Here is a 26,186-nt window from a genome sequence, read left to right on the forward strand (position 1 = left end):
TGAGTCTTTTTGTTTGTTTGGGGGTTTTTTTGGCTGCTGTTCATTTGTTTTGTTTTTCAGATTCCACATATGCTGTCTTTCTCTGTCTTATTTACTTCACTTAGCATAATGACCTCTATGTCCATCTATGTTGTTGCAATTGGCAAGATTTCATTCTTTTTTATGGCTGAGTAGTATTCCATTGTGTGTGTGTGTGTGTGTGTGTGTGTGTGTGTGTGTGACATATTCTTTATCCATTCATTTATCAATGAACACTTAGGTCAATTCCGTACCTTGCTTATGTAAACAGTGCTGCAGTGAACATGCAGCACATATATCTTTTTGAATTAGTGTTTTCATTTTCTTTGGGCAAGTACCCAGAAGTGGAATTGCTGCACCGTAAGGTAGCTCTATTTTTAATTTTTGAGGAAACCCCATACTGTTTTCCACAGTGGTTGCACCCAGTTTGCATTCTTACCAACAGTGCACTGGGTTCCCTTTTTTCCACATCCTCACTAACACTTGTTATTTCTTGTCTTTTTGGTAATGGTCATTCTGACAGGTGTAAGGTGATCTCTCATTGTGGTTTTGATTTGTATTTTCCTGGTAATTAGTGATGTTGAGCATCTTTTTTGTGTGTCTGTTGGCCATCTGTAGGTCTTCTTTGAAGAAATGTCTATTTAGATTCTCTGCCCATTTTTAAGTTGAATTGTTTGATTTTTTGATATTAAGTTGTTTGAGTTCTTTATATGTTTTGGATGTGAAACCCTTATCAATTATGTCATTTGCAAATATCTTCTCTTATTCAGTGGGTTGTCTGTTGATGGTTTCCTTTGCTGTCACAAATCTTCTTATTTTTATGTAATCTCATGTGTTTATTTTACTTTTATTGTCCTTGCCTCAGGAGACATTTGGAGTTTATTGTTTTATATGATGTAAGGAAGTGGTCCAGTGCCATTCTTTTGCATGTAATTGTCCAATCTTCACAACACCGCTTATTGAAGAGACTGTCTTTTCTCCATAGCATTGGTTCCTCTTTATTACGAAGCATTTCTTTTCCATACTATTTAGTTTCTAAGTTTGACTTGTTGATCTTCATTGCCAACTGTCATTCACAAATTCAAAAGAGAGTTTTAAGTAGTCATCTTACTTATCGAAGCTTCTTAGGACAAGGCCACAGTAGCAGGCCACACGGAGTGGTAACCCTGAACTCACACCAGGTGGACCACCAGGATTTCCTTAGCTAGGACGGGGTATACAGGTCCCAAATCCCATTTCTGAAACATAGTTATGCATAGATATTCCCTCCAAATGCATCTGCATGTCAAGGTTAGGCAATTTAGAGGAGAAAGCCAGACGATGGCAAAGTCTTACTCAGTTGTGGGGCAGGATGGAGACTTTGTGTCACTGTTGCAATTACTGAAAAGACATTAAATTATTGCAAGGCATTGAAGACAAGGAGATTGCTGACATTGCCACTTACTCCATGATCTTCCCAGAATTCCTGCAGCCTGAGTCTCCAATTATGGGATTTTTTGAAACTGAAACAGCCCAGGGAGGATAAAGAGCTTTTAGAAAGAAGCATCCCTGTGATCACATCACAACTGCAGCCACTTGGCTTAAACAGTGCCCCATGGAGCCGTCGTGGGTAAACACTCAATTTACCCTTCACTGCTGTGGTGGCTCTTGACCTGTGCAGCTTTGTACCCAGGTCATTTATGCTATGTGGCTGTTTCAGAAGCCTTTGTGGCTCCATAGAAAGACCCAGAGGAATGTACAGTGACTCCTCTTTTAGCCAAAAGAGGTCTCAGAAACTTGCAGGGTGACATGGAACGAACATGGGCTTTGAAGTCAGGCTTCGTGGCCCCAAGTTTATATGTGGATCCAGGGTTTACCTGCTCCATAGTCCTGGATGAGGCAACTAGCTTGTTTACACTTTAAATTATCATCTGTAAAGTGTCACTGACAGCCTAGATATTGTGTAGTAATTACTGATTTTAAGTCAGTTTCTCCAATAGACTAAGGTGCATGGGCCTGGGACTTAGGTCTTGCTCATTACTCTATCCTGCCATGCCGAGTACAACCAGCAAGGAGTAGGTGCTCAGTAAATGTTTATTAAATTAATAAGGATCTCTATAATAAGAATTAAAAGAAACCCTATGGGATTTTTGTTAGACTTGTATTAAATCTATAGATCAGTTTTAGGAGTACTATATTTTTATGATTCATAAACAAAATATATCATTTTATTTAGGTTTTCCATAACATTTTCAATAAAGTTTTATAATTTTTACTCTAAAGGCATTGCACACATTTTGTTAAATTCATCTCTAAGTATCTGAAATTTTTATAATACTGTAAAAGCCTTTTAATAAAAACATCACATTTTCTAATTCTCTGTGTGGATGCTTAGAATGGCAACCTAGCTTTGTATATTGTGTCTTTATTGAACCACATTTTGAAGGGTTTTTTTTTTCCACTAGCTCTAATAGTTTATCTGTAGATGCATTGAGGTTTTCTACTCAGATAATAGTATGTTTACAAATAAAGAGTATTTTATTTCTTACTCTCCAATCCTTGTATCTTCTATTTTTTTCTTTTATTCTTTACTGCTTTGTCTAAGACATCTGGTACAACATTAAATAGAAGTGAAAATAGCAGAATATGATCTTATTAGGGATCTTAAAGGGAATGTTTACAGTGTTTCCCACCAAGTATAATGTTTGCTGTAGGTTTACTTTATAGATATCATTTATCACATTATGGAAGTTCCCTATCATTCTAATTTTTTTAAATGAATGAATGTTAAATTTCATTGAACAATTTTTTGTGTATTGAAATAATAGTTTTTCTTCTTTAATCTGTTAATATGGAGAACTATATAACTGATTTTCTAATGTTAAACCAATTTTGCATTCCTGGAATAAATCCCAATTGGTCATGGTGCATTATGCAACCTCTTTATTATTTACATAGGTCACGTAGGGAAAATTGAACTCTGAAAAGTTGAGCCGCTTGCCCAAGGCCACAAGGCCCAAGTTTTTTTTTAAAAGCAGATTACAAAAACTATGAAGTTCTGAGCAATTTAAACCAGAAGACATGGATTGAAACTAAAAGGTGTTTAGAGGTTACCAGCAGACCACCCCATTCAGAAAGAACCACTCTGTCCCTTGGATAAGGCACATAGAACTAAACTTCGTTGCAGCACTGCTCTCTGGGACCCTGAGGTTCTAGTCATGGTCATACAGGGTCCCCATCATCTCTCTCTCTCTTTTTTTTTTTTTTTTTGAGATATTTATTTATTTATTTAAGAGAGAGAGAGTGCGAGAGCTGGGAGAAGGGAGAGGGAAACAAACAGACTCCCCACTGAGCAAGGAGCCCAACACAGGGCTCAATTCCAGGACCCTGAGATCATGACCTGAGCCAAAATCAAGAGTCAGGTGCTTAATTGACTGAGCCACCCTGGCGCACCCCCATCATCTCATAATAGCCTCAGGGAGGCTATTAAAACTGGGTAGGGGAATTCCCTCCTATCAGAAGCCAGGATCATAGAACTATCTGAGCATTAAAAAATCAAACTTTAGGGGTGCCTGGGTGGCTCAGTCGGTTAAGCATCTGCCTTCAGCTCAGGTCATGATCTCAGGGTCCTAGGATCGAGCCCCACCTTGGGCTCTCCACTCAGCGAGGAGTCTGCTTCTCCCTCTCCCTCTATGTTCTCTCATGCTTTCTTTCTCTCTCTCAAGTAAATAAAATATTTTAAAAAATCAAACTTGGGACGCCTGGGTGGCTCAGTCAGTTAAGCGTCTGCCTTCGGCTCAGGTCATGACCCCAGGGTCCTGGAATTGAGCCCCGCATCGGGCTCCCTGCTCAGTGGGAAGCCTGCTTTTCCCTCTCCCACTCCCCTGCTTGTGTTCCCTCTCTCGCTGTTGTTTCTCTCTGTCAAATAAATAAAATCTTTAAAAAAAAAATCAAACTTGATTTGATTACTTCCAGTTAAGTGACCTTATGCAGTTGCTGTTTTTCCATTTCCTTATGTTATCATCTATTTTATATCACAGAGTATAAATATATTTCATTCAATAACCCACTTTGGTAATGAAAGGATTTGGATATCGAGTGTTGTTACACAATACATAGGGAGTTTTTATATGATTCATGTTCACATGTGTACCAGAATACCCCTCTTAAAGTTTAACAGATTTCTAGCAATGAGGTCTCCAGCACACCAAGGAATGAAACGACTTCGTTTTCTAAAAACTAGTCACTTTACCAATCCTGCCGAAGGCAGTCAGGCCGAAGTTGAACAGCTAGAGAAGAAGCAGCCACAAAACCCAGGGAGCAGTCCACAGTTGTGTTGTAGACTCCTATCTTTTCATGCATTTTTCACCTTTGTTGAACCAGCCACCTTTTGTGCCTCACAGCTTGACTCTATACCAAAGTCCCCCAGCTTGTGAGTGGCAGGAGGTAACGTCCAAGGCATCTTTATGCAGTGTCCTCATTTTTTAAATTATTTCTTCAAAACATTACATATCTGGTAAGCTCCACAATAATCTAAGTCACAGAATTTACAAAAATGAGATTGTTGTTGTTGTTGTTGTGTACCGGCTTGGCCAAGTTTCTTGAAACTGACAAAGCTGAGTGCTGGAGCAGGAGTTGGGGATGGCGCACTCTCAGACATTGCAAGAGTTCATGTTTATAATTTCATCTAGAGGATAATGAAATAATATCTGTCAACATTTCAGGTGCACATGTGTTACCAAACCCAAGTACAGCTGGCTGTCCATCACCTGAAAGGCCCTTACTCAAGAGATGAGGTTTTGCCTCCATGAGATACCACCTCACATCAGTCAGAATGGCTAAAATTAACAAGTCAGGAAATGACAGATGCTGGCGGGGATGTGGAGAAAAGGGAACCCTCCTACACTGTTGGTGGGAATGCAAGCTGGTGCAACCACTATGGAAAACAGTATGGAGGTTCCTCAAACAGTTGAAAATAGAGCTACCATACGATCCAGCAATTGCACTACTGGGTATTTACCACAAAGATACAAATGTAGGGATCCGAAGGGGTACGTGCACCCCAATGTTTATAGCAGCAATGTCCACAATAGCCAAACTGTGGAAAGAGCCAAGATGTCCATCGACAGATGAATGGATAAAGAAGAGGTGGTATATATACACAATGGAATATTATGCAGCCGTCAAAAGGAATGAGATCTTGCCATTTGCAACGACGTGGATGGAACTGGAGGGTGTTATGCTGAGAGAAATAAGTCAATCAGAGAAAGACCTGTATCATATGACCTCACTGAGATGAGGAATTCTTAATCTCAGGAGACAAACTGAGTGTTACTGAGTGGTGGGGGGTGGGAGGGATGGGGTAGCTGGGTGATAGACATTGGGGAGGGTGTGTGCTATGGTGAGTGCTGTGAATTGTGCAAGACTGTTGAATCACAGATCTGTACTTCTGAAACAAATAATGCAAGATATGTTAAGAAAAAAGAAAAAGAAGAAGATAGCAGGAGGGGAAGAATGAAGGGGAATAAGTCGGAGGGAGAGACGAACCATGAGAGACGATAGACTCTGAAAAATAAACTGAGGGTTCTAGAGGGGAGGGGGTGGGGGGATGGGTTAGCCTGGTGATGGGTATTAAGGAGGCACGTTCTGCGTGGAGCCCTGGGTGTTATGCACAAACAATGAATCATGGAACACTACATCAAGAACTAATGTTGTAATGTATGGTGATTAACATAACAATAAAAAAATTTTAAAAAAAGAGATGAGGTTTTGATTGGAAAGGAGCTTTATGCAGGAGGCCAGCCACCTGGGGAGAAGGCAGACTCTTGTCCAAAACTCAACTCCCAAGCTTCTGCCTGGCCCAGGGTTTTTTGAGTTTGGTTTATTTTTTTTAATTTAATTTAATTTAAATTCAATTAATTAGCATATAGTGTATTATTAGTTTCAGAGGTAGAGTTCAGTGATTCATCTGTTGCATATAACACCCAGTGCTCATTACATCACATGCCCTCCTTAATGCCCATCACCCAGTTACCCCATCCCCCCACCCTCTCCCCTCCAGCAACCCTCAATTTTTTCCCTACAGTTCAGAGTCTCTTATGGTTTGTCTCCCTCTCTGATTTCAGCTTATTTTATTTTTCCCTCACTTTCCCTATGATCCTCTGCTTTGTTTCATAATTCCACATATGAGTGAAATCAAATAATAATTATCTTTTGCTGATTGACTTATTTCACTTAGCAAAAACCCCCCTAGTTCTATCCATGTCACTGCAAATGCTAAGATTTCATTCTTTTTGATGGCTGAGTAATATTCCATTGTGTATATATACCACATCTTCTTTGTCCATTCATCTGCCGATGGACATCTGGGCTCTTTCCATAGTTTGGCTATTGTGGACATTGCTGCTATAAACATTGGGGTTCAGGTGCTCCTTCGGATCACTATGTTTGTACCCTTTGTCACTATGTTTGTATCCTTTGGGTAAATAACTAGTAGCACAATTGCTGGGTCGTAGGGTAGCTCTATTTTCAACTTTTTGAGGAACCTCCATACTGTTTTCCAGAGTGGCTGCACCAGCTTGCATGCCCACCAACAGTGTTAGAGGGTTCCCTTTTCTCTGCATCCTTGCTAACATTTGTTATTTCCTGTCTTGTTAATTTTAGCCATTCTAAATCTCATTGTGGTTTTGATTTGTATTTCCCTGATGCTGAGTGATGTTGAACACTTTTTCACGTGTCTGTTGGCCATTTGTGTGTCTTCTTTGGAGAGACATCTGTTCATGTCTTCTGCACATTTCTTGACTGGATTACTTGTTTTTTGGGTGTTGAGTTTGATAAGTTCTTGTAGATTTTGGATACTAGCCCTTTATCTGATAAGACATTTGCAAATATCTTCTCCTATTCTCTAGGTTGTCTTGACTTTTGCTGACTGATCGAAAACCCAAAAGACTCCACCCAAAAATTGCTAGATCTCATACAGGAATTCAGCAAAGTAGGAGGACATAACATCAATGCACAGAAATCAGTTGCATTTCTATACACTAATAATGAGACAGAAGAAAGAGAAATTAACGAATCTATCCCATTTACAATTGTACCAAAAACCATAAGATACCTAGGAATAAACCTAACCAAAAAAGCAAAGGATCTGTACTCTGAAAATTTAGGGAACACTTATGAAAGAAATTGAGGAAGACACAAAGAAATGGAAAAACGTTCCATGCTCATGGGTTGGAAGAACAAATATTGTTAATATGTCTATGTTACCCAGAGCGATCTACACATTCAATGCAATCCCTATCAAAGTACCATCAACATTTTTCACAGAGCTGGAACAACAATCCTAAAATTTGTATGGAACCAGAAAAGACCCCAAAGTGCCAGAGGAAGTTGAAAAAGTAAACCTAAGCTGGGCATCACAATTCCAGACTTCAAGCTCTATTACTAAGCTGTAATCATCAAGACAGTATGGTACTGGCACAAAAACAGACACATAGATCAATGAAACAGAATAGACAACCCAGAAATGGACCCTCAATTCTATGGTCAAAGAATCTTCGACAAAGCGGGAAAGAATAGCCAGTGGAAAAAAAGACAGTCTCTTCAACAAATGGTGTTGGGAAAACTGGACAGCCACATGCAGAAGAATGAAACTAGACCTCTTTCTTACACCACACACAAAAATAAACTCAAAATGGATGAAAGTTATGTGAGACAGGAATCCATCAAAATCCTAGGGGAGAACACAGGCCGCAATTTCTTCGACTTTGGCTGCAGCAAGTTCTTGCTAGACACATCTCCAGAGGCAAAGGAAACAAAGGCAAAAATGAACTATTGGGACTTCATCAAGATAAAAAGCTTCTGCACAGCAGAGGAAACAGTTGGCCCAGGGGACTTCAAAGGTGTTTAGGGTAGTTCATCAGCACAGGGAGTGCAGTGACTGCGACACTTCTTGATCTTGTGCAGACTTGATGCTACCAACTACAAATATTATCTCAGTGCTTGGGGGTTGTGAGAGGGTCTGGTTCTTGCTCCTGGTGTGTAGGAGTATTCTATTGTTTCTGCAAAGGAGGGCAAGATCTATAGATGCACAAAGAGAGGTTAGTAATATCATTTGTGTGACCTAAAAAAGAAAAACATTTTGCTAAAAAAACTGCTGGGCTAATTAGAAAGCCAACATGGCTTCAGACACACGTCATTCCCTCTGCAGCCTGAGAACGTTCGGGTTCTTCACTCCTCAGGCCAGTGGTCTGCAAATCTCAGAGAAGGCAAATTAGTCTGGTCCAGATCAAGGGCCTTAGGTCAGCAGGTAAGGAGTGCATCATCTGGGAGCAAGTTAACCCTTGAGACCTGCTGAAGTTCTGTACCATACGCTTCGGCCCTAATAAATCCACCTGTAGTAGTTTTCCTAGAGAAATTATAGGAAAAATAGAGGCAAAGATAAATATCTTGGGATGTCTTGCAGTGTTGTTTTTGATAACAAGAAATTACAAACAGCAAGAATTTCTTTAGGAAAGTGTTTTAAATAACTGCAATTTCAAAAAAGTTTATTACTTTCTTTTCAACATCATGTACAAAGGTGTTTATTTTTCTTTAAGCTTCTCATATATAAATATTTTAAACACAAATGGACACTGAATGTGTGATTTTTTAATTTTTTTTAAAGATCTTAACAGAACATAGTATAACAATATTGGTCTTCTGAGTTTTATTAATTTCAATTTTGTATAGCATATCAAGGCAGTTCTGTTTGTGTGCCTTATTTCTTTAAAGAGCTGCTTCACCTATAAGTGTCTATAGCTAATAGCCCAGCCCTTTGGTGTGTAATTTGAATAAATACATCTATATTCTGTGAATTATCCTAAAAGTTTTAAAAAGAATGACTTCATAGTTCTTTTTTTTTTTAGATTTTATTTATTCATTTGACACAGAGAGAGAGAGTGAGAGAGAGCACAGCAGGGGGAGCTGTAGGCAGAGGGAGAAGCAGACTCCCCACTGAGCAGGGAGCCCGATATGGGGCTCAATCCCTGGACCCTGGGATTAGGACCTGAGCCGAAGGCAGATGCTTAACTGACTGAGCCACCCAGGTGCCCCCACCCTGTAATCTTTTTAAATAAAAGGTCAGTTATAGTAAACAAACAAAAACAAATAGCAAGATTTTCATTGGTATGGGATATTTTAAATAAGTTATGCTGCATTACAAAATAGAATATTATGCAACCCTTATAAAGGCTGCCGTAGAACTATGTTAACATGAAAAGACGTCTTTAATATACAGTTTAGTTTTGAAGACTAATATGCAAAAATAAAGCTTCAATCTATTTCTGCTGAAAATTTATTTGTGAATATATGAATTTAAAAATGCTGAAAGCCTACCAACATGTTAACAGCAGTTGTCTTTGGTGGATATGATGGATGGCTTTTGATTCTTCTTCTTGCCTTTCTGTATGGCATGGATCTCTTATAAGAGAATATATTACTTTTATGTTTTTATTTAGCAAAAGACTATTTTCTTGTGGAGATTTATTTTTATTAATTATATTGACAGACGAGCTACAAAATCTGTTTTATTATCATAACAAAGAGTGAAACAACAAACTAACCATCAAAAGAGATTATTAAGCATAGTTTAAGTACAAAAAATGGTCACCCAAATCACAATCTCAAATGACGCCTTTTCCTGTCTCTTAATTGTTAAAAGGAAAGCAAATCCCTAAGGGGCTATTATACCTTTTGGTAAGACAATTCCCTTTTATCAGGAGCAAGAATCATAGAATTATTTGAAGATTAAAACTTTGGACTTGATTTGATTACTTCCAGCCAAGCCACTTTACACTGCTGTTATTTTCCAATTCTTTATTTTATTCTAATTTATGGTTTAATGTCATAGCTGGAGTTTACATGTGTTTCAATAAATTACCCATTTTGATAACCAAGATATTTACAAGAAAAGGAAGTAATTTGTAGGTATATACATCAATTTTTAAACAGTTCAAAATTACCTATCCACTTGCGGGACTCACGCCCACGAGAGGTGCCATTAAAGTTGCCCTTGTTGTGTTCAAGCCTGGAGAATCTGCATCCTCTGGGTAAGCATCCCCTTGGTCCAATTGCACAAGGAAACTTCTCAGTCCCAACTTCAGGACAGAAATACTGCTCAGGAAGCCATTCCAAAAGTACGCCTCCAAATCAATCTGAAAAAAAAAATCTAGTATTTCTTCAGTTCTATTATGTTTTTGTTTAAACAGAAAGTTGTGTAATGGGTAAGGCAGTGGAGGTGCGAGAGGACCAGCTCAGATGCAGGGAATCTGATGTGACTTGCGTTAATTTTTAGTGAGTATACTGAGAGTCAGAGGACACGAAAACAACTAAGGCATGGTTCCTGCACTGGAGAAACTTACGGTTCAAACACTTCAAGGACTCGAAGAGCCTCCACCCTAAATCCTTTGCTAAATTTTCCTTTCAGAATGAAGTAGATGCGGGACGCCTGGGTGGCTCAGTCAGTTAAGCATCTGCCTTCAGTTCAGGTCATGATCCCGGGGTCCTGGGATCCAGCCCCGCATCTGGCCCCCTGCTGGTAGGGAGTTTCCCTCTCCCCTACTCCTCCCCCCCCAACTCGTGCTCTCTCTTTCTCTCTCAAATAAATAAATAAAATCTAAAAAACAGAAAGAAAGAATGAAGTAGTTGGTGTTTTCTTTTTCTGATATTCATCCTGACCCTCCTATGCGGTAAGCCAGGCCGATCAAGAAAGAGTATAGGTTCCTCTCTGGTGTCCCAGCCTGTCCTCCCCCTGTCCAGTGGCTTCCTCTCCCTTTCAAAGCCCTTCCTCTCTTACTCTTTGCCTTGACCTTGGCTGTGGCCTCAGGGTTTTGGCTCTCAGATCTCCTTAAGGTCCAGACCTGCCCATCTGACTCCTCCCAGGGCCTCCCTCATTTAGTTCCTAGAGACTCCACCTTAAGGTTTAACTGGCCCGTTATAGAGTTTGGACCCTTCCTGCCAGTATGAGGCAAGGATCTCAAAGGAGGTCATACATTTTTGACTGAATTTAGGAACTTAGGGGACAATAACAAAGAAAAGGGGAAAAAAAGTTTTACATTCACCAGACTCATATGAAATGTATTATAGTTGAAAATAATACTTAAAAAAAAAGTGTATGTGCAGTGTGTGTGTGTCTGTGTTGGGAGGAATGGTAGAATGCTTAATCTGAAATCGCTCAACTTTTTTTTTTTTTGAGAGACAGTGAGTGAGCATGAGCAGGGGGAAGGAGCTGAGGAAGAGGGGGAGAGCCAGTCCCAAGCAGGCTCCACACTCAGTGCTCTGTGCTCAGTCTGATGAGGGACTCAATCCCATGACCCCAAGATCATGACCTGAGCTGAAATCAAGAGTAGGATGCTTAAATGACTGAGCCACCCAGAAATTGCTCAATTTCTAAAACCTAATAAATATTAACATTTCCAGAAATAATAGAATTGGCTATCTAGGAAGATTCTTAGCTCTATGGGATGCTGTGAGAAGCTGATGTCCTCTAGACTGATGTGGTTGGGGCAGAAAGCACAAGATGCACCTCCTGTCTAACCCAGGTTCTCATCTAGCTCACTGTCTCACTGCACTCTGGCCACCTCCTTGTCTGTATGAGCATGCATACTCTCATGTCATCATCTCTCCTTTCTTTGCATGTGGCTTATATCTCCAACTAGACTGACAACTCCTAGAGGCAGCATTCTGTGCAGACTCAGCAAACTGACTTTAATATCTGTGTCAAGTCCCAAGTCCTAGAACAATGTCCCACTCATAACAGCCAGTCAGTAAATTGTTGATGATAATGTTACATAAATAAATGCTTGGCTGAGAGGTCTTATTGTATAATTCTCTTAGTTCTCAATTAAAAAATTTAATTAACTGGAGGAGCACTTTTCTGAACCACAGCAGGTGCCTCTGAATGCCAAATTAGTATTTTTAATTCTATATTTGGTTGTCCTGCCTCTAGAATGCTGGAGGTATTGGTAACTGTGAGGTTTTTATTAGTCTCAATATCAGTTCGGGTCATCAAACCATCTTTACTGGATAAAATTTTGTAATGAAAATATGTTATGTATATTTCTCCCAGTTTGGTATCTATTTGTCATTTCAGAGATGTATCTCCCAAAAAATGAATGACTTCAGAGAGCAGGCATAATTGCCATTAGAGGTAACACTCCCCTGCATGCATCAAAAGAAAGCAAGTTATGTGATGCAAAGATCAGCAACTCTTTAATCTTTTATTATACTTGATCTTGGGAAAAAGCAAAGCAGGTCAACTAGGAACATTGCAGGAAACTGTAGGAACTCTGAACTGCATAATCTTAGTCTAAATGATTCGATGGAGGCTCACCTGTTCTCCAATGTTTTTAACAGCAATGCCCACAATAGCCAAACTATAGAAAGAGCCTAGATGTCCATCGACAGATGAATGGATAAAGAAGATGTGGTGTATATATACAATGGAATATTACTCAGCCATCAAAATGAAATCTTGACATTTGCAATGATGTGTATGGAACTAGAGGGTATTATGCTGAGCAAAATAAGTCAGTCAGAGAAAGAAAAATACCATATGATTTCACTCATATGTGGAATTTAGGAAAAAAAAACAAATGAACATAGGGGAAGGGAAGGAAAAATAAAATAAGATAAAAACAGAGAGGGAGGTAAACCATAAGAGACTCTTAACTATAGGAAACAAACAGGGTTGCTGGAGGGGTGGGGGTGGGGGGATGGGGTAACTGGGTGATGGACATTAAGGAGGGCACGTGATGTAATGAGCACTGGGTGTTATATGCAACTGATGAACCACTAAGTTCTACCTCTGAAACTAATAATACACTATATGTTAATTAATTGAATTTAAATAAAAATTTTAAAAAAGAAATTAGCCTGTTCTACTTCCCACACAATCTTGCCATTTTTCCTCTGAATTGAATTGGAGCATTTTTATGTTTGCCTCACATTTCCAGACAAAAAATACATTCCCCAGCAAATTGGCAACAACTCCCTTTGAGATCAAGGCAACTTTAACCCAAGCAGGCTCAGTAACAGCAGACCCTGACCTGAGACGTGACCTTGTGTCCTGACACGGAAGTGAGAAGTAGTTTGATTCAGTTTCACTCTTGATCCATCTTTCAGTATCAGAGATTTTGAGCATAGAATACCCACCAGACTGCCAAGAGGAGAGGGTCAGAAGAACCTCTTCTTCCCTCCCCAGGAAGCACTTTATACTGAGTTTAATTTAAAAAAAACAAAAACAAAAACAAAAAAAACCCACCACACTAGAGTTTAGTGTAGTATTGTTTCACTACTGGACTTGAATTTGAATCTCATCCTTTTCTTTTGTCAGCTCTGTAATCTTGAGCAAGGCATTTAACCCCCCAATCTCAATTTCCTTTTCAATAAAATGCCAATCATAATAATCTCTGAGTAGATGGACCAAATATGTAGATGGAATCTGCCTCATAAAGCCGTTGTGAGGATTGAGTGAGATACAGATATTTAAATGCTTCTCATAAAGTCTGGCCTAAGACTAAGTGTTCAGCAATCATAGCTCATAAACCTAACAATATCTCTGCTTCATTTCTTCAGTGACTTTTAAATATTCTATTCATGGTGCTCATTTATAGACAGGTCACCATTTGATTATGATTCTAGTGTTCTTATGTGGGTGATAAACTCTCTGTGGTTATCACCCAGCCTTCTGGTAATCAAAGGGCCCCAGAAACAATATGCTTTTAGGAGAGTAAAAATAGTTTTAATGTGAGATACCACTTCATAATTCATCTGCTAAGTTTATTTTCTATGTGTACATATCCAGCCGCTGAGCTTGCACAAAAGAATCCCACTTCTTCCACTCAGCTGAAAAGCCGTTGGCTCCAAGCACGTCTTCTAACCACTCTCCATTGCCCCCAGCAGGTTCTTCATTAGTTAGCTGTCCTCTCAGGTGGCTCCTGCAGGAATGGGTGCATATGCTGACTCCCCCACCGTGTTCATAATGATCTGTTTCTGTGCCTGTCTGTCCACTGGTCTTTGAGCTCCTTCAGGATGGGGACTGTGTCTTATTCACTTAGATGATAGCACAGCACACATCCTCATGAAAATATATAAGATGAATAAATGAACCCCCAGGGTGGGACTGAGAGGGCATAAACATGGTAATGTGGAATTTGTCCTGAGAATCCAATTTCTATTTAAGGTTATGTGTGTGGACATGTTTACTGTCTGAGACCTTTGCCCAGATGACTGATTTCACTGCCTTTCCTTCCCTTTCAAAAACTGGAGAGCAAAGATAGAGAAAAGAAATGCTTAATCATAACACCACAGACCAATTTAAATAGAGTTTCAACCGGAAGATTTAGAAGCTCGAGAGACTTGTGTGTGATATCTTCTGAAAGCTGTATGGGGAGGGTTGACATCTTTGTTCATGACTGTGTCAGCCAACAGGGGAGGGTCAGACCCTTCAGGAGAATAAGTCAGAAGGGATCCCTTTATCTGGTAAGTTGTTTTTCTTCTCCCATTTCCCCCTCTCTGGGAAGTTTTGATAAAGTCCATTTAAGCCATGGGAAGAGTTAACTTTATCCTTTATTGTTCATCTTTACTTGTAAAGATGTATGTGTATCTCTACTTAGATGTATTTATATATTGCAGGGGTGATCATAACTACAGCAGAAATGTATCTTAAAGCATCACAAAGGTTTATGATATATCATCAAACAAAACAAAAAAAAGCATTGCATTGAGTGTATAATGGGATTCTAATTCCATTCCAATTCCACAGTATTAGGGGAGATCTTTTTCCCCTTCTCTGTGCTTTTCTGAATTTTCTTGTCTTTTTCTTTCTTTTCTAATTAACAATGAACATATTATATTAACAATAAGGGGAAGGAGCTATATGTTCTTTTTAAAGTTCTAGCCTTTCATCCTCCAGCCTGTTATGCAGAAAGTTCCCTAGTGTTCTCTGAGTAGAGCTACCAGCTGTACAGGAGTAATTAACTGCCTTCTATTTCACAGGATGACAGGTGTGCTAACAGCCATAACATGGCCTGAGACTGGGCACGGTCCAGGTGCTCCCTACCTGTCCAGCCTCCTTTACCACCCTCCAGCCACTGTGCTGTCCAGAGGCTCCCAGGCTGCTCAGCCTTGACTGACCTAGAATGTTCTCCCTACCTGATGTAGTAATGCTTATTCGAAGTAAGACCTCAGCTTTGAAATTACTGTCCCTGGGAGCCTTCCTCAGGTTGAGTTCCCATCATACCTTTTTACTGTAACACATTTTTTTCTTTCTGCATTTATTCGTGTGATTTTTATTTAATATCTAATGACTCTTCCCTAAAAAAAAATAAGTGTGAGGTCCACTAGGGTTTTTCCAAATCCCCAGTGATAGCACGGTGCCTAGAACATTGGAGGGATGCAAATAATTGTTGCATGTATGAATGCATTTACGTAATAGGATAAGTAGAAATCCAAGTGCATGTGTGAATGCATCCATGTAATAGGATAAGTAGAAATCCAAGTGGAGATGGGAGGGAGCATTTTCATCGCGTCTGCCCAGAGTCATCAATCTAACTAATGAATCACAGGTATTTGTTGAGTGTCTATTTGCCCTCTGCTAGACACAATAGGAGAGGAAGACTAACATGGGGGAGGGGCCCATAGACTATGAAGAGATGAGAAAACATACGGAACAAATAAATCACACTTCCTATTAAACTACATTGGCGTTATATTGTATTTTTAATAGCCACATAAATAGAAACAATCCCAATTTTCTACGTGGAGGATATCCATTTGAGCAAATGGTATTCAGGTTTTCAGCCTGAACAGCCTTTCAACAAAGTCAAGTGTTTCCCCATCATTTTTCTTCCCAGAAATCCTTCTCCACTTCCCTCAGGCTCCCTAAAACTTAACATTATCCAATTTAAACACATTATCCATAAGGACCTACAGTCTACAGAGCACCTTCCCTCATACTCATCTAAGAAATGTTTTTAAAAGGAGGCAATGCCGGAACTCCCGGAAGTGCAGGCGCTGCGCGCAGCCATTGAGCACCCGCTGAGGTTGCAGCCATGGACCAAGTGTCGTCTTCCATAGCCAAGTCAGTCCAGGGAGCCAACCAGTCCGAGACCCAGGACGCCCAGGACCAGCTCCTCCACCCCACCGGTGTCTTTCAGGTTGCAGAAAAGATGGAAAAAAGGACATGTGCACTCTGCCCCAAAGACATCGAGTATAGTGTCCTATACTTTGCAAAATCAGAGAATATAGCTGCTCATGAAAATTGTTTGCTGTATTCTTCAGCTCTTGTGGAATCTGAGGATCATGATCCACATAATCAAGACAGAAATTTTGATGTGGAATCAGTAAAGAAAGAAATCCACAGAGGACGGATGTTGAAATGTTCATTTTGTAGTAAAAAAGGAGCCACCGTGGGATGTGATTTAAAAGCCTGTAGCAAGACTTACCACTTTTTCTGTGCCAAGAATGACCACGCAGTTCTACAAATTGATGGATCTCGAGGAATTTATAAAGTGTTTTGCAAACAACATGCTCCATTGACCGACGCTCATAATGACCCACTCCCAGGAACGTCTGGTACCTTCCATCCTCACTACAATCAGAGGGCCAAACAAGGACGTGGACTGAAAAGAAAAAGAGGAAGGAAGAAATGTCTCTCAAAAGACATTCATCCACCTGAAACGTTGACATTCGATAGATTCATGAAGGAAGAGGAAGGCAGACACACAGCTGTGAAGACTGGTTTTCTTAAGAAATGTAAGGAAGCGGGGCTTCTTAATGATTTATTTGAAGAAATATTAGACAAACTTCATTTGATTCAAGAAAGACTCATGGGTGACACTGCTTCTGATTCAGACCATGAAGAAATCGAGACTTCACTTTTTGACTGTAAATTGTTTGAAGACACATTTGTAAATTTTCAAGCAGGAATACAGAAGAAAATCCATCAATGTGAAGAATGGCAGAAGCAACTGAATGACGAGATTGGGGTACTTAAGGACTTAAACCAAACCGTGTGCCCTCTTCAAGGAGATAGAGACATGATGTCAAGTTCTACTTCAGTATCTTCTGTGTCTTCTAAGGATTACCATTTCCTAAATCAGGAATGAGGCTCAGTTGCAAGCAGGCTACAAACTGAAGACCTGACCTGTGGAAGCCACACATCTTTAGAACTAGGCCTCTCCTGTCCCTCTGGACTTCAAGCTTCAATCCTCATCAACTCTTACCTGTTCTTGCTGATTGACATTTCATTTGATCCTGCCTCCCTCTTATTATCATCTCACTTCTCTCCAATAAAATGTTTCTCAGATTCTACTTGAGTAAACTGGATCACACCTCCCATCTCTCCCACCCGCTGCACTGAAAATCCTCTGGTAGCTTCATGCTGGTACATTCTGCCCCCCTTCCCCCACTCCAGTGATCTACATTGATTCCAGTAACACACAGGGTGCTCCTGGAAGTAAAGGCTCCCCAGGGCCTTTGCACATCTTGCTGTGAAGCCTTAACTGCTCTTTTACCTTTCTCTGCCTGTTCCTCCTGCAGATCTCACTATACCAGTTCTACCACTCATTTCATCGGAGTACTTTTCCTTCCCATCACTTCCCAGTGTAACCCACTGTATCTTACATCATTCTGTTAGGGTACAAGCTGTCTGAGGGCAAAAACTCACTATTCCTGTGTTTTGCTACCAACGCATTCCCAGCACCTAGCACGCTCAATAAATGTTAAATAAATGCATTAACTGTTCTTATCTTTTGAGACTAGTTCCAGCTTATAATGAGATATAATAAATTTGAGTATTTTTACTCCACTTGTACCAAAAAAAAAAAAAAAGGAGGCAATGCCAAGAGGGTCTGGAGCGTGAAAATAAGCACAGAGGAAAAGGAGGCAAGTCTCAGGAAAACAAAAGCCCCAATGCACATGCACTCTCTGTGTACCAGGTACGCTCCAAGCCCTTCCCGTATAAATCCATTAATGGTCCTAACACTTCCACGCAGTGACTGTTATCATTGTTTATTATTGAGATAGCTGAAGGAACTGAGTCACAAGGAGGGTAGTAAGTTGCCCAGGGCACACTGCTGGTGGCTGGCAGAGCCCAACTGTCTAGCTCCAGGGCCCGCGCTCCCAACCACTGCATCACTCAAGCTGCCCTCCTCTTCTCCCCTCTCAGTATCTGCATTCCCCTCCTGTTACTCCTTCATTGCCACCTCCCTCCCTAGGCTTTCTACCTCTACATAATTAATCCCTTCCTCTTGGGCCCAAATTCCTCAGTGCAAATGCATCCCCAAACTCCTTAAATCATCGTTATCTTTGCACTTCTCTCCAGATCCTTCCATTTTATTCCATTTTTAATCTACCCATAAGATGCCTATTTACAAGCTTGTAACACTCATGGAGAGAATGGAGAATAACACCCAATACCGCACAACTGGAACCCCAAGAAGATAAACGGGAGGTAGGGTTTTCCGACTTGACACTGAGTACATGATACTTGATTTGAGGCTGGCTGATAACAACTCTGAGAAGTAACAACAATGGCTTACTTTGGGTGAGTGCCCACTGTGGGCCAGATATGGTTTGAAGCACTCTCCACGTATTAACTCATTCAACCACACAACAACCTGTAAGGTGAGTTCTGTCACTGTCATTCTGTTTCACAGTTGGAAAAAAGAGGCGTAGAGAATTTAGGTCATTTGCCTAATGGTGAGACACACGTGCGGCCAACATGGGTCTCAGGCGGCTCAGCCGCAGAGCCCAGGCTGAAGAGCACTGAGCCAACGCCTCCTACTCCCACACACGAAACTTACAGTTTACATTTTTTCTGATACAAGAAGCAGAAGCTCTTTTCTAATAATGACCCATGTCTGTTATATTTCATCTCAAAACTGTTTCCAGCAATCACACCTCGCCCCTCAGGATTTTCTCAGTGGCGTTTTCCTTTCCTACCTTATTATTTTGTATTATTATTTTTGCTCCCTTGCCTCAGAAGTCTGCTGGAATTGTTAACATTCACTGAGATTTCACAATAACTGGAAAATTTACACTGGGACATTATGAGTAAGACAGAGCATATTTTCCAAACGTCCGACCTTAAATTGGGGCTCATATCATAAACAGAGGAAACTTGACCCCTTGGGTGTGGGCACTATTCCTGCGCTGCTCAGCCTGGGATGTCCAGGAGTGATTCACACTTGCCCCTGTCTCCAGACCCTCCCCCATGGAAGTAGGTAACCTCCTACCCCCCCGGTGACCACTTCTACTAAGTATTATCAACTGCTCCTGCATTATCAACATCCAAATTCATGGGAAGGGCTGTGGTGAATTTCTGGAACTTGAATAGGAAGTTGCTTTTCTAAACAGCTTGACACTGAGGGGAGGCAGCAAGACTATAAGAAGTCTGGGTTGGGCAGACGGCCGAGAGGAAGCTGAGGCGCAGAGGAGATGGTAAGTTCATTTCTCTGTACTCTGGGAACTGGATGAGATGGTGGCGTAGAGGCTGAATTCTGGCAGATAAAGTGAGGAAGAGCAGTAGTCATGGCACTTTATGTTGAATAGCTCTTTGAAGTGTGAGCATGTCCAAACCTGTGGTCCATTTTGACCTTCTAACGTCCTTGGGGGTTGACGTTGCTATGTCCATGTGATGAATGAAGCCCCTGAGTCTTATGGAGACCAGGAGTTTCACCTACGGCCGCACAGCTAGGCTTGACGTTGTCTGGATCTGGACCTCTGTTCCCTGGCTCCCCTGCTGCTGTTTTTCCTTCTGGAGCTTACAGAAACTCTCATGGTGCAGATCTTGGTAAACCCTTGGCCACCTTCTCCAGGATTGCTCTTCTCTCTGGCTTGAAGGCGAGGCTGAGCAGGTGTCCTGGGACAACCTGTGATTGAATGTGGTCTTGTCCCAGCCCTCCTGGTTCCCTCTCTGAGCCCTAGGAGTCTGCTGGGACTCACATGTGGAGTATCCGCATGGTTTCCATTTCTGCCTTAAGTCTCCATCCTGTTAGTGATTCGGTTTCTTCGTCTGTAAAATAGATAAGTTCTAGCACTTTACTTTATAGTGTCATTGTGACGATTAAATAAGATTGCATCGAAAAACATTTAAATCAGAGCCTGGCACATGGTAGCTGATTAATAAATGTCAGCTATTATTGTTGTGAAAAAGAAAAAATTTGTGGAGTTTGGGATCCAGGAAAGATACAAGGAAAGCTAGGCATTTTTGCACTTGTTAACTGATAAGACACACAGTTTTACTTCTGACTTACCAGGAGGATCTCCCACAGTCCCAGGATACAAAATCCTGTAATCTGTGGCTAGCAAGGAATCAACTCTCCCTGTTTTTGAGCACTTTTCCACGGGATGCCAGAAGAAAGCAGCATTCATACATGATTCACCCCACCTCTTTGCTTTACTATAGTACACTTTTCAAATATTTGCAATGGGGATTTTCTGTACTGGGGAGAATAGAGAAGATTGAAGAGAACAGGAATGAGTTTGATCTGTCCTGAGTTTGAACTCCAATGACATGAGAATGTGGATTGATTTTGTCTCATCTTTTGCATATCATACATCCTCTGTGTTGGTCAACTTACATGGATAAGGAGTTAGTCATCTCTTCCTTCTGTTCAGCTTGGGATCCTCCTCTATATCAGAAGTATGTTGACACATTGGATCGTGGGATTCTTTGAGGTTCTAGTGAAAATACAGCTCTTCATCCCAGATGAAAATGCAAACATCCACATAAACACCAAGCTTTCTGGACAAGTACAGTGGGTTCCCCGACCCGCACATGGGTCTTAGGTTAAGAACCCCACTCTATTGCCTCCTGTGCTTTATGTTTAGAAGCTTCTCCATTAGCATCTTGAAACTGGGCTGGAACACTACAATCTAGTGCTGAGGACTCCAGCTCTAGAACTGTTTTCAATATTCCAAAAGTAAGACATTTTCCTTTGCCCTTGGGCACATTTGGCTCTTGGGATTCAGGAACTTCAACCCTCTGTGTGTAAATTTGGCTTCAAGTTCAGAGTGGCTTCAATTAGCCTCTAGGACCTGAGGAAAGAGGCTAAGGTTTATCTGGTGCGGTGTTTTCAATGAGATGAATCTCAGAGAGGGGAGCCCTTGATTGGGAACTTGCAATTAAATTATGCTGATGTTAGTCGGAATTCTAGTGGTTTAGGGAGCAGGTCTGGATTTTCCTCCATTTATACCTTAACCATCTTAGGTCTGAGGTTTTTAGTTCTTAGTTTTTCATTACCTGTTTTTCAAAATGAAGCTACCTGGTTCACCTTCTCCTTGGCCACTGGTTCTTAGAATATGTAGCTTCAGAATCTTGTAAGTGGAAGCTTACTAATCAAATTTTCAAAAATCAGAATGACCTGCTGCCTAATGGGCAATACTGAGAAAAGACCCTGGACCAATCCTAGAGAGTAGGCACATGGTGGTTTCATGAATGACATTGATTACATTATCTTTTAGGTGTCTCACTTCTTTGAAAAGCAGACAGAAACTTCATAAAGTCAAATACAAAATGATTCCTTTATATTTGTAGGGATATAGCTCAGTCATGCTCCAATGGACTTTTTAAAAATTAGGTATGCTACTTTATTTTTTATTGCTAGTATTTCAACCTAAATAATGGTGATTTGTAGTCTAACTTAAATATGCGCTTTGATTCTTTGTGTTAATGTCCTGGGTTCCTTCCTGTCTTTATTTCTAATTTGCTATTGGCCTAGAGACCTCTTTTTTTTTTTCTCACTGTGCTTCATTTTCTACCTTTAAGCCACTGGGGCTACTAACATCTGTGCTATGCCATCACCACTACCATCCAGAAACTTCAGGGAAGTATTGTGCAGTTGTGATGCCTTGTGAAACTTGGACTCTGCCACCAGCAATTTGTGTAGTTCTGCCTCCTCCATGACTTTCACATCTACCTCCATGCTTTGCATTCTCATTGCCCCCAGCCCAAGCCAGACCCCCTTTTACTCCCGCTGGGACTAGTACAGTAGCCTCCCCTTTGCACAGCACAACCTTTCTGCCGCTAATTCATCAAAACCACCATAGTCAGGTGCATCTGCTCAGGAAGCTTCTCTGTTCAGAGCCCTGGCAATTAGATTCCTTCTGCACACTATTACATCAGACTCGCAAGATCTAGTCCCAACCTGATGTGATTTGGAGGGGGGGTTGTTAGGAGCTGGCAGCCACAAAAGAATTCTTGAGACTTTTTCAGTAGAAAAAGAGTGTTTTTATTATAGCATGGGGACAGGACCCGTGGGCAGAAAGAGCTGCACTGGGATTGTGAGGAGTGACTGGTGATACAAGATTTTCTATCCTATGGAAGGGAGGGTGATGTTAGGGTTCCAGGAAATTGAGTCTATGGCTTTCTGGAGATTGCTCTTTTATTGTAAATCATTAAGACAGTTGCAAACTGATGGAGACTACTGTCTTGCATGACTGTGAGCTCTATCAGTTAGCCTTTGTTATTCCCTTTCCTTTGTTCTTGGACAGCCAGTAGTGCCTGAGGAATTTCACACATATCCCACCTGGGAGGGGGGTGGGTTGCAGGGTGTTAGCTTGTGCTGTGCCCTCAGCTCCCTTTTTGCTCCCTCAACAAAACTACCTTTTCAATTAACCTGTAGGACCTCCCAGTTTTCGACATCAATCAGACCACATCACTGCCCCTATTAAAACACCCCAGCCTCTGACTCCTCTGCATTTAGAACAAAATCTCATCCCCTTGTTTTAGTTCCTAAAGCCCCGGAGTGATCTGTCACCAGCTTCATGTCATGCTCTTCCTCCCACTGCTCATTCCATTCCAGCCACACTGATGCTTCATGTTCTGTGAACACTCCGCACTTTGCTGCCACTCAACGCCTTCACATCAACTTTTCCTTCTGTCTTTAATTCTCTTCTTCCTGATTCTCCCTGGCTGGCTTCTTCTGGCCCTTCTGCTTTCAGTTAAAAGCAGTTAAAAAATCTCTCTTAGAGAGATCCGCCCTGAGCTCCTTGCCTAAGGTAACCACCCAGTCCCTCTACCACATAACCCCACTTCTATTCCCTACTTGGTGCTTATCACTAGTTTCCAGGTTTCATGTTTATTTGTTATGAACTGCTGTGTATTTATTGGCATTTCACTGTCTGTCTTCCTCAATAGATTGTATATTCCACAAGAACAGGAATGTCCTTTTTTGCCATTTTAACACCAGTGCCTTGAAGAGTACCTGACACATTGTAGGCATTTGATAAATTAATAGTTACTGAAATAAGCAATGGGAAAGAACAGGGAATAACGGGGAGGGCCTGTCTTGGTGGGGGCGATGGGGGGAGGGTAGGATTGTTGATAGAGAAGTCTCCTTTCAGGAGGAGATTTTTGGATTTAGAGCTAGGCACACAGAGAAGGAGAGGGTTCTCTGGGCAATAAGGAGAATATAGGGCACATATAGGGCATTCTGGAAACTATAAGATGTTTCGTTATAAATGCATTGTAGAATTGTGTGGGGGTGAATAAACTGAAAGTTAATGGCAGGAGATTAGACTAGACAAAGGGAAGAGGCCACATTTCGAAGGGTCTTACATGTGTCATCTTGAAGAGTTTGTGTTTATTGCTCAAGGAGTAGGAACAGCTGATGGACTTTAAATAGTAAAGTGGTATGATCAGGTTTTTTGTTAGGAATATCTTTCTGACTTCATTATAGAGAAATAATTGAATATGGGTAACTTGAAGATAGTAAATTGAGGAGAGACCAATTAGAAGATGTGCAGAAAGGAAAGAATTATGTACCTTAGTGGTAAGTGGAAATCTGGAGAATGACCAAGTATCTGGTCAGAAGGTAAAGTCAACAGGATTTGATGACAGGTTGATGTGAAGGGTTTGGACAAAGGAGAAAGATCCTCGGTCTTTGAACCTCCATGGTCCACCTGCTGAAGGACTTCAGGGTCACAGGGCTCAGGACAGTGAGACTGTCTGCTAGTAGGAAGCTATGCCTCTTATATGAGTCCCCTTTGGTGCTAGAGGCTTTCTGAGAGTACCACTCACTCCCGAGGGTTAGATTGAAATTTGCTTTCTCGTTCCCAACTTCTAAGAGCTGCTGCTACTTGATGCCCCTCCAGGCTTTCCTGAAACACACCACCCATTATAAAAATCCTCAATTTCCCCACTTGTCCACATATCCTTCTATCTTACCCATACGGTGTTAAGAGAGTGAGTCCTACTCATTTGTTCCCTCACACAGGATGTTGAGCCATCATGCCCCTTGCTTCTCTTACACGCAAATAGAATGAGACAAGGTACCAAGATCACTTTTTTTTGCACAGCTTTCTTACACTCTTCTGCCTAATCATAATATACTTTTAAATTTGATACAATTACTGCTGTAGCCCTTAAATATTGAGTTATAATTATCACATATTTTTTCAGTATTTTCCTACTCAGCACCCAGTTCTTACTTTCAGTCATTCCTGTGCCATTGTTCTTTATTTGTTCATTCATTCATAAAATATTTATTAAACATTAAGCGTCTGCTCTCTACTATAGTTGAGATTCAGACCTAAGTCATCTTGGCCTTGAGAAGCCTCTGCCATCAGCATCCTCCAACTGTACACTCATATGCTTGCTTTGCATTTGGATTGCAGATGTCATGCTCAGGAGGGAAGTCAGGGATGGAGATGCTGCCTGGGGGCCATTTGGCACACAGATGACCAGAAGAAGACCTCAGGAAAGCAGATGAGTGATAAGAGAATTGGGTCATGGAGGCAGGACCCCAGGGTACTCTCTATTGCTACAAGTGCAAGCAGAGGGTTGAGATAGATTCAGAGGAAGACTTATCAAAATCGCTCAAGATGTCAAATAAGAGTCAAAAGAAGAACCAAAGGAAGCATTTTAAATAAAAGGAAGTATTCAGTAGTATTTATTGCTGCAGAAAGGTCAAGGAAGATAAGAAGGGAGAGTGTTCACTGGGTTTGGTAATTAGGATTTCAGTGGTAAAGTTAGCAAGAGCAGTTTAGTGGGCTGGTGGTTGGAGGAGGCTGGAGATAAAGGGAAACAAGGAAGTTAAAGAACCTGAACCAAAGGGGAAGGAGAGAAATCAGTATGGGGGCAGAAGACAAACAGTCCAGGGAGAGACATTGTCAATTCTGCCTCTGAAAGCGCAAAGCTATGGTCTACAACATAGGAGGAAAGAATCACTTTCCATGGTACCATTTCTTCCAAGTTTGATGCCGGCAGCCATCGGGCTCCTGCTGGCATCTAGTACCTCTTCCTAAGCAAAGTGAGGGCAAGAGAAAAAACACCCTGTCTTGCACTTTCTCTCTGCCCCTCTCTTCACCCCATTTTTTTCAGTTCTTATGAAAAGTAAAATTAAAGAGAATCACAGTGTGAAGCAGCTTTAATGAAGGTTTACCCAGGTTTACACTGTTTCCCAGTGACATCTAGTTTGAAGTTGACTGCCAGAGAACATTAAACGAAAGATTAGCAGAGCACGTGGCAGTTTCTCTTAGAGACATTTCCTCTTGTTTCAGCACTTAAGTGGCTTAGTAACACAGGGGAACAGTCCTTAAATCTCCAGGATCTTAGAGTTGAGGATGACACTGTAGAACAGGAACAGATGTGAGAAAGCCTGCCCACCCCAAGGAAATTTCAGAGGAAAATGGCCACTCAAAGGAAGATTCTTAGGCATTACCCATTCTCCATGCTCACACACAAAACCCTTGTCCGTTGCCAGTGACTTACTCTGTTGCCTTGAATTTCACAGAGATTTGAACTTGCAGTCCATTAAACACGGACAGAGTGAGTCCATGAACTGTCTGAAATTGTCTAAAAAAAAAAAATTGCAACTGTGCATTTTTTTAAGAATCCTGACTCTAATAGCTCTTACCAGACTTTCAAAGGAGTTCAAGAGTCCTGCAAGAATAAGAATCATTATGTTAACCCAACATCCACCTTGAAAACCTTAAAATTTTAAAAACTCTTTCTCTCTCTCAATTCTGTTTAAACCATATTTCAAAGTTTAAACAAACTAGTTAAAATGTGAAACAGCTCTTTTGGGATAGTGGCTGGAGTTGGGCACTGATAAGGAAGCAGGAGCCTCCCTTGACCAGCCTCCCACACACTTCCTTGAACTTTCCCTAAAGCCAGAGAAAGCCCTAGAAATGCTCTACAGAGA

At 41.0% G+C, this 26,186-nt stretch overlaps 2 protein-coding genes across 11 annotated transcripts in view; both read left to right on the top strand.

Moving 5' to 3' along the window:
• The first annotated feature begins 14,385 nt into the window (after positions 1-14,385).
• Positions 14,386-26,186, top strand: part of SELP (selectin P) — a 43,327-nt gene continuing 31,526 nt past the window's right edge. For 8 of the 10 annotated variants that reach the window (XM_028122968.2, XM_028122970.2, XM_028122969.2 and 5 more), the window contains exon 1: positions 14,386-14,517. In XM_028122968.2, coding sequence (XP_027978769.1) covers positions 14,422-14,517 — 96 coding nt within the window. In that variant the 5' untranslated portion in view covers positions 14,386-14,421. Of the gene's footprint in view, positions 14,518-19,383; positions 19,480-26,186 lie in introns of those variants that run through there. The other 2 variants (XM_028122974.2, XM_028122971.2) reach the window with 2 other exon arrangements.
• On the top strand, positions 16,022-17,784 carry LOC114223948 (PHD finger protein 11-like). Its single transcript, XM_028122979.2, has one exon. The coding sequence runs from the start codon at positions 16,089-16,091 to the stop codon at positions 17,142-17,144; it is 1,056 nt and encodes a 351-aa protein (XP_027978780.1). The 5' UTR covers positions 16,022-16,088; the 3' UTR covers positions 17,145-17,784.

This window comes from Eumetopias jubatus, unplaced genomic scaffold, assembly GCF_037043125.1.
Source record: "Eumetopias jubatus isolate StellerSeaLion01/CBP00866 unplaced genomic scaffold, mEumJub1_p1.0 scaffold_12, whole genome shotgun sequence".
In the NCBI taxonomy this organism is placed as follows: Eukaryota; Metazoa; Chordata; class Mammalia; order Carnivora; family Otariidae; genus Eumetopias; species Eumetopias jubatus.

What these genes read in the sequence shown, in the direction of transcription:
- LOC114223948 (XM_028122979.2), top strand. Translation starts at nt 16,089, where the DNA reads ATGGACCAAGTGTCGTCTTCCATAGCCAAGTCAGTCCAGGGAGCCAAC.